Consider the following 23,591-nt stretch of genomic DNA (forward strand, 5'->3'; position numbering starts at 1 on the left):
AGTCAGGAGGTGATATTCTGCTAAAACAAGCTGCTTTACATTCCCTCGAGATTAAGCCTGAAGGCTGTTCTCCACAGATACCACTAGGATAGCTTTCTAAAGGTTATCTTTGACCTCATACATCATAAGGGTTGTGTGGACTTGTAAGGGTGCCACTTTAATTAGAAGATAGCATATACCAGGCCACCTTCTCACACTCACCCTGACCATGCCCTTATGTTAATACACCACAATCCAGACAATACACTCCATTAATAATAGTCCTATCTCACTATCCTGCATGCTCCTTAACTTCAGATCAGCAGTGAGACGCATCACCGAGCTAGCCGAAACTATACTTGAGGATGATATTGGCATTTCATTTTTGAGGGAAGCTGGCTTAACAAACACTCTACTCCAATCCTAAACCTGCTCATTCCACTTGGCTATTCTATCCTTCGATTTGCCACACCAGGACAAATTGGTGACGGGCTAATAATCATCCACAAAGAAGAAATTCACCTTATCTCACTAGAACCTATGAATTTCTTGACCTTCGAATACCTTGGGGCCAAACTCACGACTAATGCCACCACTCCTAAAAAACTCCATACCATATACTACCTCACTGGTGATCACACAATCTTCGCTGAAGAATTAATGGACTTCATTACACAGCACTCCCATATTGACTCCAATGACCTTTTTCTTGATTACTTCAATCTGCACTGGAACGATAATGATAATGCCACAGTCCGTAAATTAAATAGCCTTCTTGATATCAATTACCTCAAATAACTATGTAATGAACGGGCCCAAACTTGAAGCCCACATCCCACACTTCTGACCCGCTGCCCTCCACCCTAGTACAGAACCTCAACCATATCATCAACCTGTTCTGGACCAAAATCATGAATGCCTCTCTTCAGGTTGTGTTCCTGGTTCCCAAGTCAATCACACTCTCTAAAACCCCGGAACAGACCGCAATGACTTTAACAACCTCAGACCTATTACAAACCTACACGTCATAGCCAAAATGATGAGGAAATGTGCCCTCCTTCAACTAAGCCAACACATAGTGGAATTCAACCTCTACAACACTTTCCAGTCAGGATTAAGGAAAGGCTGTAGCACCAAAACTCAATATTTTTGATAACCTTCACAGAAACCTAGTTGAAGGTGATACCTGCCTCCTAATCCTTCTTGACTTAGCAGCGGCATTTGAAGCAGTAAATACCCAGCTTTATTTTAAATTCTCAGTAACCGCACTGGTGTCAATGGCACAGTCCTGAAAGAGTTTACATCCTATCTGCAGCATTGCTGTTAGCAAATCAAAATCCATAACTGACTCTCCAAACTGCTCCTGTGACACAAAGCGTACCTGAAGGCCCTATCCTCACCTCAGCCCCTTTTAATTGCTCCAAAGAACCCCTCACTACCATTCTGAACCGTGCAGGGCTCAAATACCACCTATATCCTGAGACATACAACTGAACACTACAAATATTAAAATGCCTCAAAACCAACCATCTTAAACTAAACACCAAAAGACATAACTACTTCTCTTCTCCCCCCAAAACAATCCTGTATCTATCCAAGAATAAATCAAGAATGTGGGCATTCGTAACTGCTGTTTCTCTCTTTTTAACTTTATTAAGACTCAGAGCATCACCCTGGACAGAAACATGTCCTTGGAGGAGCACATCATAAAGTCTACCAAAGAAGCACTCTGCACACTCAGACATCTCAGGAAAGTAAAGGCCTTCATTTCCCCATATGATCTTAAGATGTCACTCTGCGCCCCTTAACGCTGCTCTCAACCCTGCTGTCAGACTCTTCTAAGGTACTAAAAACAATTTGTTCACATCTCCCCTGCCCTCTATAGTCCTATATGGCTTCCCAGTGAAGGAAGATGCTTCTTCAAGACAGCCTGCATCACCCACAAAGCACTTCATACGAAAACCCTTGAATACTTAGAAGCCAAACTTTCAAGAGCTGGAAGAGCCCGAACAATGATAAGCTCCTTCTCATTCCGTCCAGCTTCAAGATGAAAACATTTCAAGCTCCGTCCATTTCAAGCTCCCTCCTATCAGGTAATCCTCCTAATATCTGGAACTCACTACTCAATGATCTCCGCTGCAACGCCTCTTTTTCCGTCTTCAAAAGGGACCCCAAATCTCCACTCCTCAGTCACTACCTTAACATTTGCACAAACTGTTCTACGTTTGCCTAGTTGATTAATGCCATTAAGACAGTCACATGACTTGCTCATTCACCTGTTTGTCCCCAATGCCGTGCTCTTACAGGTGCCCTACATTACACTTTGTGACTTTATAACCACTTAGTACTGTACTGTTTTGTGACTTTGACAATATTAAAACCTTCATGTACCTCTTGTAAAAGTATTTACATATTCACATAACCTGTAAGGCGCTCTGATACCCTTGGTCCAGCTAGCGCTATGTAAAACTCCAAAATAAAAGAATAAATAAGAAATATTGAGGCGAGCCAAGGTATAAGGCATTGCCATAATCCAGGAAAGAATTTACAAGAGACTGAGAACCTTTCTCAGTAGTTTCAGAATACCAAAGAAATTAGCAGCACATCTATTTACTTGGTGATCCCTTGTGAGGCTGGTATCTAGCCGCATTTCTAGACTCATTATTTCACTTTGGAGCTGGGAAGCTAATTGCTAAAATTGTTACAGAGCAACATGACCTCCGTCTTGTCTTTATTGACGTTCAATCTGCAGTTCGTCATCCATCTGGCTTCTTCCTAAAGACATGGAACCACACTGAGGGTACTTGAGCTGCTATCAGGCGAGATTGTTATCACCAACTGTCATCACCATAATAGACCAATGATAACGCATAGGAGTGTGGAAATCCAGGCAGGGGGCACATATAAGATAAAAAAGAGTAAGGCTCAGGGAGGACCCATTGAACACCCCACAGCTCAAAGTAAGACTGTCAGAGTAGCAGATTTGATCTCAGACCTGAAAAGTTCTATTCTCCCAAAAATAGAAGAGCCATTTCAGTGCCCGGCCATCAATACCCACAATTGATAACCTCCAGATAACTGTGGCATGATTTACCATATGGAAGGTCACACATAGATCTAAAAGGATGATGGCCACTGAGCAGCCTTGATCCAACAGTTGTCTTAGTTCCTCGATCACTGCCAGCAAAGCTGTTTCTGTGCAGTGCTGTGGTCTAAACCCCTTTGAGTAGGATTCAGTTGGATTCAAGGGAGGCAGAAAAGTGTTTCTTGACATGTTTTTCCAGATCCTTCAAGGCTCCTGGTAACAGGGAGATTGACCTGTAGTTACTCAGACAAGGTCAAGACCGGGCTTTTTAAAAAGTGATTTGACCACCTCAAACTTGCATTGCAAAGGAACCTATCGGCTTATTAGAAAAAGACTGAGCAAGTCCGTCAAGGTGAAGGTGATACTATCAAACCATTGACAAAGAATGTAAAGCAGAGCCAGGTCAAGAGTCTGCCTGATTTTAGTGCATTAAAAGATCTGTAAGAAGACTCACAGTGGGATTAGGAATGGTTGTGAGACTGCCTTCTGGTTTCACTAGAGGGGGCTTTCTAGATGGAGGGTCATCCATGTTTGGCCTGTCGGGGAAGGAGGAGTACATGACCATTATCTTCTTTTGAAAGAAGAGAGTCAGGTATTGATGTGCTCTACAGACACTTCTGGTGTTAAGCCAAATGATTTTGTCTCTGAAAGATCTCTTTAGGGGAACGGGAGTAGTGCTAAATTATTGAGGAGAAATAAGATGATTTAGAAGCTTTTATTTCTTCATGATAGGACCTAGTGGCATTCCAATACTTGAGTTTACTAGCTTTGTTGTAGGACTTTCTCCAGATTCTCTCCAGGTGCTTCTATATTTCTTTCAAGGTCAATAAGTGAGCATTGAACCAGGGGAGTTTGTTGACTCACTGGGCATTATTATGTCAATTTGTCGATAAAAAACATACTTAATGAGGTAGTAATCTACTCATTAAAACGGCAAGTGGACAGGGTAATTTGGTAAGATGGATCGGGTCTCATTGCCTTCAGTGAAGCTGACCAATCCTCAGGGTTCAGCTTGGGGCACACGGCTCCAGCCATCTGGTGGGTAAAGGGTAGGTGGGGAAAAGAGATTCGGTAAAATGATAGGGAGTAGGAAGTGATCTGACCAGGTTAAAGGTAAGGGGCTCTTTACCTGCATATTGGTGATGTTACCGAGCACAAGGTGAATGATATGGTCTTCCTTGTGGATGAGCCCTCCACCATTTGCATTAGCTGTGATTTATTTATTTTTTAACACAAACTTTATTGCATATCTTAAGTCGTGGTCACACGTACATTGAAAGTTGACAGTGGATGAATAGTTATAAAGCAAAGGATGATACGCAGCTATCCAAGCATTTCACTGATATCATTCGATACAATGTGACAGTGCAAACAGAAGAACAATAATTGCTAAACCCCCATATCCCCAAACCTGATAACCATGTCATCTAGTCCAGTAAATCCAGGTATGCATCGACACAAAGAGTGGATACAGAAGTCAGATTAGCCTGCAAAATAAATTTGAGGGGTATACTGCATATGAACAGTGATAGAGAGAAGGGAGCCAACCACATCACCACCCACAAAGTTAATCATCCCTGCATTGTTAATGGTTTTACAAGGTGCAATGGGGTAAGCCTACGGTGCAGCATGTGTGTCAGGAGCGCTTGCACTGATTAGTCTGGGGCCATGACTTGCACTTTAAGCCCCTCGAGGAGAGAATCCTATTTCAGAGAGCTGTTCTACATATGTAGGCCAAGATACTTTTCATGATGAAGAACATCACTTTCATCAAGTGCCCAATGAGCCATCTTGTTTTACCATGTGTCTAACCTTGGCGCTATGGTGAATTTGCCAGCAATAAGGTCAGATCTGCAAATCGCAGTGTTACCTTGGAACCTCGCGGCCGAGGATAGAGGCCCAGGTGAAACTGTGCTTGAGTACCCTATTGGTCCAGCCCTCTGACTTACTATAAGGCCATTGCATTAGCTGTAAAGACACAAGATCTTGTAAAAGATACTTGGAGGAGCCACTGTTGGTATCATACATGTCTATGTTAAAATCACCAAGCAAGGTGAAATTAGCCCTGTTTATAGCCAGGTAAGCAACCAAATCAGGGAGAACCTGTAGAAAAGGAGCATATGGGCCTGGCAGTCTATACAAGATTCCAGAAAAAGTGAATGTTAGACCTGGCACCATTGCCTTGGGTCTCCCTTCCATTTTTTGCTGTTGCCTCCTTTATTTTTGCTATGTTTTTGCTGGTCTAGATGCTTTGGCCACTGTGCCACTGCTATTCAGTACCACAGTGCAAGTGATCCCTATCATCAAGTATTGTATTGGACTAGTGACTCCATGATTAGTTAATTTGATTTACTTTACAGACCCTAGTACAGTGCACAATGTGTGCTCAGGGTCTGTAAATCAAATGCTGCTGGTGGGCTTGCAGCACTGGTTGTGACATCCACAAAAGCAGCTTGTAAAGTGTGTCTCAGGCCTGCCATTGCAGGGCGTGTGCAGTCTGGTACTGCCATGCTGAATGGGCAAGTGCACCCACTTGCCAGTCCCTGAACCTTCCCTTTTCTACATATTAGTCACCCCTAAGGTAGAAGTCCCAAAGGCAGAGTGCACTGGATATAAAAGGTAGGACATGCCTTTATGTATGTGTGATCAGGTATGTATGCCTTGAAGGGATTTTATTTCACAATATTTTGTCTCTATGCCAGGGAATTTCAACTTATAAGGGTCAAATGAATAGACACCTTTCCTTTTTGGAAAATAATTCCTATTCTTAATTAGTTTGACACCATTGAATCTATGGTAGCGTCTAAATCTGTATCATTTAGTTTACTCTTACTGTGTATTAAGTAAACGTACACATGCTGTCAAAGAAGTCATATGAAAAAGGAAAAGCTGAGAGGGTGTATATAGATGATTTTATCTTGATCAAATGAATTACAGGGTACAAATATAAACAATGTATACAAATGCAACAGATAGGTAACACTATTACTCAGGTGACCTCACTGTGACATTAAGAAACACCTTTCTTCAAATTATTAATTTAAAATAAATCATAGAAGAAGAGGTGTGAGTCGATGTTTCGGTCTCTACGTTGTCTTACACGAAACCATCTTCAGGACAGAAATAAATGTTACAGTTGACCCCTATTGTAATGTAGAAAAAGAGAGTATTACTCCTTATTCACATGATGATAAAACCTCAAGTGACATCATAGAGAATATGAGATAGTTGGTCCCATTAGTTGGCCATCATAAATACAATATGTGCCAAGCCTGTGACACAACATCTACAGTTAAATCGTGCAAAATAAATGAATTAAACCTGATGGCTAAGTCGTTCTCTAACTGTAACACGGCCAACGTATTTTATTGCATTCAATGCCCTTGCGAATTGCAATATATCGGTAAAACTATTCAACCGATCAAAAAATGTATCCTACAGCATCAATCACGTATACGCTGTCTGAAAGAGAATGCACCTTTGGTAGAACATTACCAACGACAATGTCATAAAGAAAAATATATGCTATAGTGGGTTCTAGAAGTAATGAAGCCTTCCAAAAGACAGAATAATGTAGATAAGATCCTATCACTCAGGGAAGGTAAATTGATTTGCATCTCTGACACAGTTAATCGCGGCCTCAATACCACCGCTGAGTGGCATACTTTGGCCTGCATTAAGTGAACACTGCCCCGTAAAAAAAATTGGAGTTAGCACACATTAATTATAAAGTTCATTCAAATTCATTGAATCATGAAATGTCCATAATGATTGGTAGAAAAAGCAGGTCCAACGTTTTTCTTGTAGTTGCAAAGCTTGTTCTTTATAGATAGATATGCTCAGTTGTTAAAATCCAGTAGTCACACAAAATATTTAGCCTACGCGTTTCGTCTCATGCAAGACTTCTTCAGGGCGTAGAACTATGTATAAGTTGTCTGTTCGTTTCTGTTAGAAAAAAGTCTGCAACACATGTAAATATAGTGCAACACAAAGGAACGAAAGCTATCGCTGAATGGATGGAGAACAGCCGTCTGAAGCTAAACTCGGACAAGACAGAAGTCATCATCCTCAGCTGCATCCCTTTGGCCTGGGGTGACTCCTGGTGGCCGACCGCACTGGAAGGAGCACCAACAACCACCGACCACGCACACAACCTGGGGTTCATCCTCAACTCTTCTCTCTCCATGACAAAACAGGTCAACACCATCGGATCCCCACCGAAAGAAGAAGAACGGTCACCCAGGCCCTTGTCAGCAGTAGGCTGGACTACAGAAACACCCTCTATTCAGGAGCCTCTGCCAAATTCCAGAAACAACTACAATGCATTCAGAACGCCTCTGCATGCCTCATCCCCAACATTCCTCGCCACAGCCATTGAATCCAGTGTTTTACTCAAGGTCAGAACAATACTTAGAGGCAACATAACTCCAGTGTTAGAAATGGGATCTCTGGTTGGCTAAGGCTTGCACCAAAGCCAGGCAGAGACCACCACTCTAGTCAGGGCAAGGGAGTTACACTCCAAAGATAACCCCTGCTCACCCCCTTGGTAGCTTGGCACGAGCAGTCAGGCTTATCCTGGTGGCCATGTGTAAAGCCTTTGCGCACGCACACAACAACAACCTCCCAGGTGCACTACAAAAGGAACTCCACACAAGGTTATATCAAAAATAGCCTTTGTATTCTCATAACACATTAGAATAGTAAACACATAATATATATTGTGCCACCTGGCACTTGGTCATATCTACAAGGGATTATATACACCTGACAGAGCCCACTGGACCACTGTCAGAACCATCACAGAGTGTATGTAGTAAAAGTAATGCATCTCATACCCGTACAACCAGTAACCACTTGTAACCACTGGTAATCACTGTACTTCGCATCAGCCTGTAACATAAACTATATTATGCACAGTATCACATTAGGCACAAATCACACTCTGCGCCAACCTCACCAGCAGAAACACATTATGCAATCCTCGCATAAGTCTAAACATATTAGACCCTAACCTCCTAAGTATAACTCACATTAGGGGCATAAATATCACAGTGGAACATAATCTCACTAGCATAAACCATGATATACAAAACAACCTCATAATCATTAAAAACACATTTAGAGGTATAAAACAGGGTGCATTAATCATACTACATGAATCACATTTCCTAGCACCACATAAATCACATTTAGCACATAGTCTCCTAAGAAAAAGACCATAGTAAAGGCATAAGTTACATTAGGGCCTGGCGCCCTAAAAACCTTCTTGTCCCCCTGACCCATTGGCCATCTCAAAAGGGGCTCAAATGCCCTGTGTGTAGAATGTCAGGGCTGCTGCCTATGCAGCGAAATCCAAAGTGCGCCACTGCGCCAACCTAAACGTAGCAGCTGCCCACTACTTGCTGGGCTGCTGGGAATATCAAATGAGGGCCTAAACGGAGCAGCTGGCAATAAGTACTGCGCAGCTGAAGGAATCGTAGACCTGGGCATTCTCTGTGCCCTCTGTCCATAAAGTCAGGTCTAAAGCTGCCACTGCAACGAGCAACCGGGCGCAAAGCGCTGGGGCAGGACAGGAGAGTACCAAACTCCTTTTTTCTTCTCATTATAGCCAAAAATGCCCCCAAACGTTGCAGCTGCCTGCGCTCTTGCAGGGCAGCTGGGAAAAATGGCCAGCAAAAACAAGCACTAAAACTAAACGTGCATCTCAAGTCCCACTGGGGCTCTAAAAACTATATGACTCCTACACTGCGCCAGGCACCGTCAATGTGCCTCGGGGGAACTCGTCTGGGCCGTCATCAGGCCCCACAATGCGCTTTGGAGCCCCACTCCAGGACTCCGAAAACAAATGCCCAAGACGTTGCAGTGGCCTGCAACTGCGGCGCCACTGTGAAAATCAGCACAACACTGGAGGCTGGCACCAACATTGTGCCTCAACACCTCCCCAAACATCGCAAGATTCAGTTCCACTCACTGAGCTGATTGGAGACTTCTTCTACCCAGCACGGAGGGGCACGCACAGACAATGTGCCTCGCGCCCCTTCCGCACCAGCTCCACTCACCGGACTACTCTTGCACAGGCCAGCAGGGTCGCTGCTTGCTCCGCCCACACTCCGCCCGCACTCCTCCCTTCACCCGGGTCCCCTCCTGGGACCCGGGACTTCTAGACGGAGCCTGGGAGGCTCCGGGCGGATCTCTGGCGGCGAGCAGGACTTCCTTTCCTCAAGCGGAAGTCCCGCCACGTTCCAGGCATCGGGCTGCCTGACTTCCAATTTTCTCTGTGGCGCTGCTTTTCCTCAGGTTCAGAAAAGGGGGTGGTGATGGACAGAGTATCTGAATTAAGCAGAACACTCCTACCCAGTCAACAGATCAGGGCTTGATCCATCACCGTTTTTTAGCTCACTGCACCATCCCAGCTCAGAACCTGGCTACATGCAAATTAGTCTGTCCCTGGACCAGTGCATCATAGGAACAGGGCAGACCAAACTACCAAGCCAATTCTTTTACTGGAAAGGAAACAAGCTTCCGGGGACCGGTTTCTGGCATAACAGCCGTCTTCGGCCCAGCTGGCTTGAATCCTGATGGTGCAGTGAGCAAGGGACTCACATCTGAGCATACCCTTCCACGCTTATGGTGGACAAAACGATTCAGAAAAGGGGGTGGTGATGGACAGAGTATCTGAATTAAGCAGAACAATCCTACCCAGTCAACAGATCAGGGCTTGATCCATCACCGTTTTTTAGCTCACTGCACCATCCCAGCTCAGAACCTGGCTACATGCAAATTAGTCTGTCCCTGGACCAGTGCATCATGGGAACAGGGCAGACCAAACTACCAAGCCAATTCTTTTACTGGAAAGGAAACAAGCTTCCGGGGACCGGTTTCTGGCATTACAGCCGTCTTCGGCCCGGCTGGCTTGAATCCTGATGGTGCAGTAGGCAAGGGACTCACATCTGAGCATACCCTTCCACGCTTATGGTGGACAAAACGATTCAGAAAAGGGGGTGGTGATCGACAGAGTATCTGAATTAAGCAGAACACTCCTACCCAGTCAACAGATCAGGGCTTGATCCATCACCGTTTTTTAGCTCACTGAGCATACCCTTCCACGCTTATGGTGGTTTCCTCAGGTAGCAGCCGCGGCAGTGACTTTCTTCACTCGGTCAAGTGCGGGTGGGCACCAGCTTTAAGATAGAAACATAGGCGGACAATGAGGGGTAGGCTCCCTACTAATTAAAATTAATAAGCCTGTTGGGCACCTGCATGCATGATAAATCAGCGGGGTGGGCTCCCGCTCAGAAGCCATCATGGGGGAATCCCTCCAATGAGGATTCCCTCTACAGGGCCAGGCAGCACCGCTCTGCAAAGCCCATGCTCCTCTTCCAAGGGGAAAGTAAAATAAAGCGCTCCCAGGGGCTAGGAGCCACATCTCCTTTAGGAAAAGTCCAGGAGAGGTTGAGCGGCATAGCTGGGTCCAGGGGCCAGCACACAGGGCCCTCCAGCAGGGAGGTAGCCCGCATGGTGGTTCATCCTTGGCCCCAGCAGCAGCAATCTCCCCTCCATCAGGAACAGCACACCCAAACAGGAACATTTTCATGGGGTCACAACCCCAATATTTATACTACAAAATCCCATTGTGTCACAGCACAGGGCTTGGGGATACCAATCAGAACTGGTTCAGAGGGGATTTGGAGCACTTTGTTTTTCCCAGATCCTCTCACCCTTGTCAGGTGGGGGCTCAGTGATAAGACACACCACAGGGGGCAGCACCAGCATTGTGGAGGGAAGGCACAGCCCTATTCAGGTCCCAGATGTAACTCCTCCCTCCCATCTAGATGCAGATCTCTCTATTCACCACTGGGCTGACTCGCCCTGGCTCCTTGAGCCACCCACACCTCTCAGCTCCTGTCAATCACAAGCCAGACAGGCAATTCACATCAGGCAGGAAGACTCACAGTACACAGAAATGCCAACTTCTAAAAGTGGCATTTCTCCACCAGGCACCATAAATTGTACACACCATTGCACAGCATGTATGCTCACGAGTTCATACATATTAAACTCGCCCCTGCACGCCTCTCATACCAGGAATTACCATGGACACACATATCCCCCATGCATTCCTTTGGGAGGGCAGTCCAATCTCACTACACACACTCAGAGCGTGCACGCACTTTACACTGGGCCACAGTGTTGAAGTGCCCAGAGGCATAAAATCACTACCACCATGTCAGACCATCAGGCAAAAAGTTCAGGGGTGAACCTGGAAAAAAGAGCCAAGTCCAACATCCAGGTATACGGGGTGGCCAAGATATAAAATCTGAAGAGGCAAAAGAGGTAGACAAAGAGGAATACAGAAAGAAATTGAGATCAGGGAACAGGAGGAACAAATAGACATGGAGAGACAAGGGGTACAAGTAGTCAACCTCTCTTCAAAAACCCTCATGCATGACAAGGTTTCACTTTTAAGCAAAGGCTTGAGCTTTAATCCAAATGAAACAGGTGACATCTGTAGATTAAAAATAGATCTGTTCAGGTTCATCAGAGTGCTCAAGCTGAAGAAACATTTCTCTTGGAATTCTTCTGCTAATAAAAGTGTCATAAACATTATGTGTGATAATATGCCTAACATACCGAGCATTGAAGATGTACAAGCGACTAAACTATTGCTATCACTCACAGACCTAGAATAGTCTCCCTACACCATGGAGAGACTTCTTGATGAACTTAACATTGAGACTGACTAAAGGGTAGCGAGTGGTTTGAAATCTAGATCAAAATGCACACCCTCCCTTCCAGTCGGCAACCCTATTGATCTATTTTATAAATGTGTACTCGACGACATGGACAGATTTGACCGTAGGCGGACTTAAACAGACATAAGTACCCTGACAACTCACTTCAAGGAGAAACTGTGAGCCTTAGAAGAATTGGAGAAAGAGACTGATATTCAGATCAGAGAAGCTGATATGGGTGGCAATGTGGTTGTCATGAACCGCTGTGACTACAACAATGAAATCATGACACAACTTTATGACAACACATGTTATGTACAACTCACATATAACCCGATAGCACACTTAGCTAACACCATCAACAAACACCTAGCGGAATGGCATAGAGATGGTCTTTTAGATGACGACAAGTTCATCTACATGAAAGTGTTCAAAACTACCTTTCCATGTCTCTATACTTTGCCCAAGGTGTGCAAACACTTAAATTGTTGATCTCTTCCTGGGTCCCATGGTGCGGCATTTACCTTCCTACATACAGGACACAAAGCACATTTTGAGCACACTTGCTGATGTACAATGGCAACCAGCATGATCCTGGCCACCTTGGATGTGGTGTCACTGTACACTAGCATCAATCCAGAACTGGGCTTACAGGAAGTCACATGGCTCCTCAACAACAGACCTGCCACTCTTTGGCAACACACCAACATGTTGATCATGATGATCCTACAGAAAAATGTCTTTCTTTTTGACAGGAAGAGGTTCAAACAAACAAAAGGTGTAGCTATGGGGTCAAAATTCTCCCCATCCTTCGCTAATCTCTATATGGGATGTCTTGAATCAGAGTGGATCTGGGGCAATAACCCCTTCGCTGCGGGGTGTTTTCCCCCCTGTACGGGGGGGAGGGGGGCGCATGCGGCGCTGCTGTGCTTGTGACGAGCTCGGCTCGTCATGAGGCACAGTGCAGCTGCATTCATGACGAGCAGAGCTCGTCACAACCACACCCGTTTTTCGAACGTTCAGCACAGCGGGGTAATTATCCCCACGTGCGAACGTTCCATCGGCGTGACGAGCTCAGCTGGTCATGAGTGCAGCTGCACTGTGCCTCATATGAGCATAGAAGAGGCTAAAGGTGCAACATGGACGATTGCCTTTTAATTTGGTCAGGCACCCAAGTAGAACTTGAACACTTCACTGTCAATCTAAACTCGAATGATTTTGACATGAGATTCACTATTGAACATAGTTGCACCTCCATTACATTTCTGGACCCTGAACTGTACATTATGAATGATGAACTCCACAGTCGTCTGTTTCGCAAGGAAACATCCTGCAATGCATTGTTACATGCAGACACCTCTCACCCAGTACACCAAATCTCAGCTATACCCTATGGCGAATTCATCAGGGCCAGAAGAAACTGTAGTGAGGACTCGGAGTTTCGGAGCTGTATTGTTGACATGAAACACAGATTTAAGAGGAGAGGCTATTCCACATACAGTGTGAAGAGAGCTGAGAATAGAATTGCTCACATTGTAAGAGAAGACACGCCTATCACCAAACTGTACAAACGCTGCAACAATGACAAAATTCGTATGATTACTTCAATGGTCTTAGCCATACCCTTAGGAGGTGTCTGACCAAAAATTGGAGCACCTTACAATCGGATGAGACACTTAACAAATACATAGTGGCCGGTCCACAAATTACCTTTACACGGGGTAGAACCTTACACACCAGACTTAGTTCCACAGTCCCCTTTCAAAACATACATTCCTAATAGCTAACCCCACGCACCATGGGTGTATACAAATGCGGTAAATGTGGTGTTTGCAGAAGGGCGAAACATGGGACAAAAACTTTCACCAGTCACAACAAAAGAAAATATGACATTAGATCCAATATCAACTGTACACCTAGATATGTGATCTATATAATTGAATGTGCCTGTCGGAATCAATACATTGGTAGTACAATCAGACCACCCAAGGACAGGATAGGCGAACATATCAGGGCCTTACACCAACAAGATGTTAGATACCCAGTAGCATTACATGCAGCGACTTGCCCCTCACTAGGCCAACACAAAAGTTTAGCTTTTTTTGGTATTGAAGTCATTGAACAGGGAGCACGAGGAGGCAACAGAGAACTCAAACTGAGATGGACATAGGCAAGCTGGATTATGTTCATGAACACTGTGGACCATGGATTGAACACCAACCATGAAATGCTGTACTTTTTGGGAGATTAACCATCCTGCCTCTCTATTACTGTCTCCGTGACTCTATGTACATGTTTGCTTATTCAGGTAGTCAATAAAATATCTGTCACCTTTGGGCCACGCTGGGCACCAACAAACTGTGTGTCACCACCTTGGGTACACATTCATAACATTCACTGAGCTTTAATCTATTCGTATTATCATTCGATCCTGTGTCAGAATATGTTCAAGTTATATATTTGGTCTGAACTTGCTGCATGTTACCGCCCTAGTCACACAACTTTGTCACCATACACTATACCTGTCTCTTGTGCCACTCACATTGCACTTTTACTCTTTCTTGTTTCGTCTAATTTTTTTTGAATTGTTCATGTTGTATCTTGCCCCCTTGGGCCTATGTAAGAGCTACCTGGAGGCCCATTTGATCTCAGTGCCACCGGTCCCAACTTTATTGACATACGACCTGACGTTAATTCCGACCACTTACCCACATGTGATCATTACCCCCTTTGCTGAACGACTCGTCATTTCATTATACCTGTTTCTAGTGCTACTCACACCGCATCTTCACTCCTCCTTGTCCCGTTTTACTGTGTCGACATGTTGTACCTACACCATGGCCTAAGTGAGAGTCACCTTGGCACAACAACGCGCAGTGTTTTTAACCCCTTCCCCCTCCTCTATATGACGAACACGCCATCCCCTCTTTGACCACCACTTTGGTTCCATTTCCATCCTTTTTCTACCAATGGACACTCGCAGTCGTAGACATCTCAAATGACATCACTGATGACATCACTGATAACATCATCCACGTGACGATACACCTCATCATACACTAGTATAACCTTTCATCACTCACTGTAAAATACAGAGTACCATATTTGAATCTATTTACACACCAATACAAGTTTCTAAAAACCCACTCAGTGATTCCTAGATCTATACTCAAATCTAATCACTTAGCTACAGATTCACTCATACATGCAGTCAATGATCAATAGAACACTATCAAATATACTTATACACCTATATCGACATTAAACACCAGCACACATCCTATTCACTTATAAAGTCATCCTATTCACTTATGCAAACATTGGATCATACTAACAATTACTTAGCTACACTTATACAAACACCACTTTATCTATTCATATAGATAGTAAATTATACTTAGTGTGTTACAAAATTCCTATTACAAGTATACAGTTATCCATACAGTCACGCTAACAATCACTGAGTCCTATGTATACTTAATTATAATCAACAACTGACACATACATTGCCTTTTATTTTTCTACTTTGTCGGACATGTACCATTAAGAGAGATATTTGTTCATCACCACACCCATAATTCACTCACCCAAACAACTGTTATAACATGTAGTCTTAACGTCATATACCTACTAAATCAACTATTCACACATCTTTGGGCAGTCACACAGCTCCCACCGAACCACATACACATTCACTCTCCTATACAAATACTCAGTTAACTAATCAATAACTAATATAGACTTCCAAATAGCTAGTAACCAACTGGAGAAGTAGTTTTCATAACAACTGACAAAGTTATACAGATGTTCACACAGTTTAGTCATTATCCAATATATTTAGAGAGACACTTTAAATTAGTCAAATAAACAGTCAATCACACTGCTACTAAATCCTCCATCCAGATATTTATATTTATATATCCACTCATTCTTCAATGCAAATTGCTATATATATAATACATATTTAAATAACGAAGCAAACCACATTCAATGGATGATGTCATCAGTGATGTCATTTGAGATGTCATCAGTGATGTCACTGACCATGTCATGAATGATGTAATATGTGACATCATCAGCAGTGGATTGCGGGCGCGCGAGATATAGTTAATACAACTAACTATATCGGAGGAATTTCAATAGTTTTGTACGAGTGAAATGTCCAGCTAACTATAACACCCATAAAACCTACAGTTTTTTCAGTGAATTTCTAAGGTTTTTTAAATTCTAATTCCTAACTTTATCAGGCCTGAAACCTATGATTTTTTCAGTGAATATATATATATATATATATATTACCTACTGGCGGTCGCCAGTAGGTAGTTATAGTTAGGACCTAGTTTCCATAGGAAATCCACAACATTCTATTTGGAATAACTTTGGCGCCTGTGGACGAATCTTCATGAATTTCTTCAAGAAAATGGCCTGCTTTGCTCCGCTCCTTCCCTGGAAGTTTGGGGGTGATTCGTCTAGTGGGGGCTGAGAAAAAAGGGGGTCCCAAAACGTGTTTTCCCCATGCAATTTTCCATAGGGAGCTTTAGCCAGGGCTACAGCCCGAACGGCTGAACGGAATTACACCAAATTTGGCAAAAATGTAGAGTTTGGTTCGCAGATTATGCTTTTTGTTAAATGGTGTAAATCTGTTCAGTAGTTCCTGAGAAAATCAAAAGTAAAATCATAGTGATATCTAGAGACGAAGTACTGTTCTCTGTACTGTACTCTGTACTGTACTCTGTACCTTCCTGAGCAGGAGAACCGAGGTACAATAAAGTAGTGAAACAAACGTGCAAAACATGCAAAGGGGGCAGGATAGAAACACCCTGATCCCCTAGGCCTGCTCAGGGGGTCCCACAAGGACCCCCAAGGCCAAAAGATGTATTTTTAAAATCACGGGGTACGAAGTACCGTACTCTGTACTGTACTCTGTACCTTCCCGAGCGCATACTGGAGGTTCCTGGTGGGCTAGTTGACCCCCAGGCACCTCCAGTATGCAAGGGGAATTAGTTCCCCCTCTTCATTAGCACCAGGGGGCTGCGTTACAGAGAGGTGTAAAAAGGGGCGTGGCCTCATTACACCTCTCTGCAATGCAGCCCCTGGCGCATACTAAAGGTTCCTGGTGGGCTACTTTGCCCCAAGGGACCTTCAGTATTCAAGGGGAATTTGTTTCCACTCTGAAAACGTGCCTGGGGGATGCGTTGCAGAGAGGTGTAAAAAAGGGCAATGACCTCATTACACCTCTCTGCAAGGCAGCCCCCTGGCGCATACTGGAGGTTCCTGGTGGGCTAGTTGGCCCCCAGGGACCTCCAGTATGCAAGGGGAATTTGTTCCTCCTCTGCAAACGCACCAGGGGGCTTCGTTGCAGAGAGGTGTAATGAGGTCATGCCCCTTTTTACACCTCTCTGCAATGCAGCCCCTGGCCCATACTGGAGGTTCCTGGTGGGCTAGTTGTCCCCCAGGGACCCCCAGTATGCAAGGGGAATTAGTTCCCCCTCTTCATTAGCACCAGGGGGCTGTGTTACAGAGAGGTGTAAAAAGGGACGTGGCCTCATTACACCTCTCTGCAATGCAGCCCCTGGCGCATACTAAAGGTTCCTGGTGGGCTACTTTGCCCCAAGGGACCTTCAGTATTCAAGGGGAATTTGTTTCCACTCTGAAAACGTGCCTGGGGGCTGCGTTACAGAGAGGTGTAAAAAAGGGCAATGACCTCATTACACCTCTCTGCAAGGCAGCCCCCTGGCGCATACTGGAGGTTCCTGGTGGGCTAGTTGGCCCCCAGGGACCTCCAGTATGCAAGGGGAATTTGTTCCTCCTCTGCAAACGCACCAGGGGGCTTCGTTGCAGAGAGGTGTAATGAGGTCATGCCCCTTTTTACACCTCTCTGCAATGCAGCCCCTGGCCCATACTGGAGGTTCCTGGTGGGCTAGTTGTCCCCCAGGGACCCCCAGTATGCAAGGGGACTTAATCCCCTAACTTAGAACGCACTACAGTGGTGAAGGTAGGGGGCGGGCTTGAGGTGATGTGAGTGCAAACATGCCCTGTGGTGCTTTTTAAGTTGGGGGATTAATTCCTCTTCAATCCAGAGGTCCCCTAGGGGGCAATTAGTCCAACAGGTATCTCCAGTAAGCACCACGGAGCTGTGTTGCAAAGTGTTGTAAAAAGGGGGCGTGCTCTGAGCACCTCTCTGCAACACAGCTGCCTGGCGCATACTGGAGGTCTCTGGTGGGCTAGTTGGCTCACAGGGGACCTCAGGATTGAAGAGGAAATAATTCCCCAATCTAAAACGCGCCACAGGGCGTGTTTGCACACTTGTTACCTCAGGCCCCGCCCCCTTCCTTCACTATTGAGCAAAATATTCCTGTAAAATTAGCCGAACTACGAATTCCGATTTACTCACCTGTTATCACAAGAAACGTCAGTGCTGCATCTTTGAGCGCACTACTGATCCTGAAAAGTAATTCTAACCATACTTACAGTAACATGAATTTCCCTCCATAGGCTAACATTGACTGGTTTCACTAGGACATTTTTTCTAGGTGTGGAGTTTTGGAACTTTAAAAAATTCCTCTAAAATCAGTCGAACTGCGAATTCTGATTTACTCACCTGTTATCAGGAGAGACCTCAGTGCTGCATCTTTCTGCCCACTACTGATCCTGAAAAGTAATACTAATCGCAGTTACAGTAACTTGAATTTCCTTCACTAGGCTAACATAGACTGGTTTCATGTGGAAATTATGCAGTCCGCAAGAAGTGAGTAAGTACAATTCCTTAAGTAGGCTTAGTCCCCCTATGTGTATGAAAGTTTCAATTATATCCTCTAGTATGCAGGAATATCCGGTTTGCATGCATATTTTCACCCTTAGAAGAGCGTGCTTTACAGAAAGAAAGATTCCCCTCCAAAGCCTCGTCACTCCTTTAACTGACTTGTAGTCTTGGATGACACCGGTGCTCCTCCCCACGGCCAAGAACAGCCGTGCAATTGATAGTTCAAACAAATTGCCCTTGAGCTCTGGAAGGGCACACAACGCTCTTTCTCACCTTCCGGTATGATTACCTTGCAGATGCACACATTCAGGGCTTCCTCTTACAATTTGCCTTGTCCGACTCGTGTCAAGGCAGGTACGCCCCTTAATCATGGACTGCTGTACAGGGGGAATGAAAGCTCACTTCTTAATGATTTAAGAAGTGTGCTTTCATTACCCCTGCGCAGCAGTCCATGATTACGGGGTGTACGTGCCTTGAATCAGCCCCCAAACGTCTTAGGTTCAATTTCCTGTTGCCTCCCCTCTCGTGTATTGGAACTGTTGCAATTCCAGAAAATGGCAAGTCTTGCCACGTTTTCTCTTCATGTGTCATCATGTGCTTGGCCACTGCATAAGTAGTATCCTTGTTTTGAGTTGCCCTGATGTGTTCTAACATCTGTTTTTTTAAAGAGAATAATGTCCTGCCAAAGTATCGTTTTCCACAAAGACACTCAATTAAATATACTACATATGTAGATTCGCAAGTGATCGTTTCATTGACATTGAATACTTTCCATCGTGGATCAGTGATGGTCTTCCTGTTCTTTACAATTTTACAAGCTTTGCAGCTGCTGCGCCGGCTGAATACCTTTTGAAAATTTTGAAGGCAAGATTCTGATTTCCTCATCACGAAGTGACTATTGACCCATTTGTCAAAAAGAAGATACAATCAGAATGATGCTAACATATAGCAAGGAGAATTTCAAAATTTGAAGAATATTGAACATATACTGGAATGTTTTAACTAAAGACAGAAGTCTCCATTTGAAATATTTAAAGGCAGAGCACATAATACTATATTCTGTCTAAGCTGGATGATATGGGATAGAGGTGTTACGTTTAATGGAAATAGGAGTTGGAGAGGCCTTGAGGAGAGGATACAGGAAAAGAATAACAAATATTATGATGAAAGGAAAAGGTCTAAGCAGGTTACGGTAAAGATAGGGGATTGGATTTGGATTAAAGCTCCAGTAGGTGCCATGACTTGGTCTGAATATTCAAGACCCACACAGGTAACAAAATGTTTAAAGAATGCTATAAAGGTTGCAGATGGTTAGGATTTGGAACTTGAATCGAGTGGCGATACTCAGATCAAATGTAGAGGTGAATAAATGTCCTTTGGGCAAACTTCGATCTATAACGAATGGAACGGAATGTCAAAGTTCTCAGGAGGGGTTTACAGATCAGAAGACAAGAATAAGTAGAGGTAAAAGTGTTGCTCCATTCTATTTTAAAGACTATGTTAAATAATTATTGCTGTTTAGAAACATCATTTTAGTTCGGTTATATGTATCCTACAAAAGTTCAACAGGTACTGGGCACACGCGTGGTTAACAATTCTAATCATACAGTAGTTAGAAACAAATACGATTGACACCGGTAGTCTGGTAGAGCCAGTATGTGATGCTTTATGTAGTTCTTTTGTTCAGAGTTTACAAACGCCAGCCGACACGTGTCCATCACCACACATTACAAAAGCACTGTTTGAGCGCCCCTGTCCTGTATACCCCACACCCACATCAAACTGCATATCTTACAAAAGTATCCAGAATAAGGCTATAGTTTATTTCATTATCATTTGTTTGTGCTTTTATGTCTTTCGCAGTAATGTATGCAGTTTGCATGTTGTTTTTATTGGAAAAGTGGCAATTCCTGGAGAGATGACGATGTATGAGGTGTCCTAATGAACTACATTGTACTTTATTTATTTATTTATTTATTTATTTTCAGAGTTTTCTATAGCGCGAACTTGAACCGACAGGTTATCAGAGCGCTTTACATAGCACCAGTTCCGTTACATGTTCTCACAGCAGTTTACATAGAATCAGTTACGTTGCACATTTGAGGATCTTGAACCGTTACATGTTCTCACAGCAGTTTACATAGAATCAGTTACGTTGCACATTTGAGGATCTTGAACGGATTAGGTTGTCAGAGCGCTTTACATAAGACAGCATACAATGTCCAGTGCCCTCCTCCGCCGTGTAGCGGGGGACCTCATCCAGCCCTCCGAAAGTCGTCGAGCTGTCGGGACTAGGCTCCTGGAATTTCAGCTGATGCTTCTGCAGCTCCTGCACGTATCTGGTCATCTCTTCCTCAGTCATTTCCTCGTCTGGCTCACCATCCTTATGATTCTTCCCAGAACATGTCATGGCGGTGCACACCCAGTTGCCGCAGGCACACACACAGCGGTTGCACTCCACCTGGGTCTCGGCTCCATCCTCGTAGGACTCATCCTCAAGGGCGCACTTTTTCTCTGGAGGGTTGAAAGAAGGGTTCAGGCACTTGAGGAACTCGTTGAAGCTCAGCTTCCAGTCTGCGTTCTCGTCAGACACCTCGATGAGCGCATCGACGCAGAGACCCCTGAGTAGCTGGTTGGTCTCCTGATCCATGTACGTGGTGATGTTGATGGCCGTCTCGTTCTGCTCCACAAACTTCAGGAACTCGCCGGAGTCCAGGCGGGAGTCTCCACCATCGTAGCTCTTGAAGTACTTGTCGAGGACTTCACTGTAGTTGTTGCCCTTGGAGAGCCAGCCGTCTGGCTCTCCTTAATTACTTGAATCTGGAGTGCTGGACTTAATTTAAAACGTTACTAGTGTCCCCTGTGGGTCCCCCAGCCAGCTTTCGCCATAGTCACCTAGCAGTCAGGCCCAAATGCTACTGAATTACTGTTTATGTGGCGGCCTCTATTGTGACCTGTTCCATGCTCTGTGGGAGGGCCCTCAAAGGCCAAGTCCAAGACCAGGGCAAGGGTGCGAGACCCAAGATGATCACTCAAAATGCCAGCCGGCAAGTCAATGTCCAAAGGAGGCCCCCTTAGCCTGTATGGTACCCCAGCTATCCCCCCAAAAATTCCCTCAAGCCCAGGGTGCACTCTAGTTGTTCACCAGTTCACCAAGGAATTAGGGGTCTCTCGCCATCTCGGGGCAGCTGATGAGCATGTCCCGTCCCAGGGTCCGCGTTCCTATGATGGACTGGGTGCCACACTCCGCAAACTAACTGAGGCCCAATATAACCACCATGTGGGGGAGAGGGTGAGAGAGAGGTCTGATGCAAGTCCCACGGCCGGGGGGCAGATACCAGGCAAACGTCTTCAGACCTGGGTATTCCTCCAGCTGCTGAAACCCCTTGTACAGGCACACGCATCCGTAGCCTCCTCACCTTTGGTCTGTGCTGCTGGGTGCTGTCTTCCATGGATAGGAGGGCTGGCGGCATTGTAATAAGATACAAAAGAGGGAATATTGTGTCACTTTTATTTGATTTGGCATTATTTGAATTACAGTGATAACTATACATGCATGTGGTGTCATATGCAGTTTTAAGTTAATAAAACATTAAAAATTAGTTTTGAAAACGAAATCTGAACTTATCCAGGTCCCTACAGCATGGGAGACAGATCCTGTTAATATCTGGAATGCATGTGCCTAAGAGTCGGATTGCCGAAGGAGATTGCAAGGGCCCAGGCATAAATGATCACACTCACATTAATTTGTCCATCTGATCAGAAATATGAGACAGTCAGATACGTTTATGGAACAACCCAACTTTGATTGAAGTCCCTGTACCTATCCTTCTTGAAGAGGCATCTCAACTTCATGTAGCCAGTATGGTACTAGTCATGGGTCTCGGAGCCAGCAAAACATTTAGAGACAGCCCACTATAAGAATATTGTGCCTCAGTGACATGAAACTTGAGGACAACTGGAATCTGATATATGACCTATACCAGACACTAAAGATTTTCACAACTATATTAGGGAGCCACACACTAACATCCTATAGTGCCCCTCAAACAAAGAACCTAAAGCAAGTGCTGTATCATACCTGTGTCAAATCACACAGCTCTTTTGGAAAAACAGGGGACCCCTACTAATGATGCGTTCGCTACATGTAGGGTATAGCAATCATTTGAAAGAAGGAAATGTAGCAAACACTTTTTATATTATATGCCATTTCCTATGGGGTAAGACTCTATATCAAAATAGTGCACATAACAACGTGAAAAAGCAATAATAAATATCAAAAATAGTTTTTTTATATAAATATAGTCAATTTTATTTATATTTTTCTCTTTTTATCTATATCGTATATATGTTCATTTATAGTTGATTCAAGATATTTATAACGTTTTATATAATTGTATCAACCATCTTTACAAAGAAAAAAACATGCAAAAAAGGGGACACAAATCGATATCAATTGACTAGATGGATTGAAGGGCTATTGAAGTAGGCAAAGCGGTGAGTTGGAACACTACGCGCGTTTCGGCTACTGCCTTCATCAGGAGACCGTCATTTGCAATAAAACATTTATAGATAACATTAGAGGATAACCGAGGTGAATGTAATGTTATTTTTATAATTTAAACGACTTGTATTTCTCCTCAGGTCTAGAAGAATCACCTCAATGGGTATCAATATCGTATCGTAGAGCATCAAACGTGATATCGTTTCAGTGGCTGTGGCGTGTGGGAAAACGGCATCCAAACAGCTACGTTTGCCAGTCAAAGTTAGACTTATGGATATGATATCCTTAGTTAAAGTATTAACAGGCGTCTTTTAAGGTTTGTTTACCGGATGCCATAGTATTTCAGGGCCATCATTGAGGTGTGGGGATCTGGACAGAGTGACGAAACCACTCGTCACTCTATCCGAACCCGGCTGGCGGCATCTTCATTACAGAAACCCGGCTACGCAGAATCATTCTGATACTGTCCAGTTCCCCACACCTCAATGATAAATGTTTTATTGCAAATGACGGTCTCCTGATGAAGGC

General features: G+C 44.3%; 1 protein-coding gene across 1 annotated transcript in view; it reads right to left on the reverse strand.

Annotated features, from left to right (window-relative positions):
* LOC147703600 (follistatin-related protein 1-like) overlaps nucleotides 1-23,591 on the reverse strand; it is a 128,860-nt gene that overhangs the window by 37,150 nt on the left and 68,119 nt on the right. Inside the window, exon 2 of the mRNA XM_086929522.1 lies at nucleotides 20,814-21,364. Within this exon, the coding sequence (XP_086785648.1) occupies nucleotides 20,814-21,364 (551 nt within the window). The remainder of the gene's footprint in view (nucleotides 1-20,813; nucleotides 21,365-23,591) is intronic.

Source organism: Lissotriton vulgaris, chromosome 7, assembly GCF_964263255.1.
Source record: "Lissotriton vulgaris chromosome 7, aLisVul1.2, whole genome shotgun sequence".
Lineage (NCBI taxonomy): Eukaryota > Metazoa > Chordata > Amphibia > Caudata > Salamandridae > Lissotriton > Lissotriton vulgaris.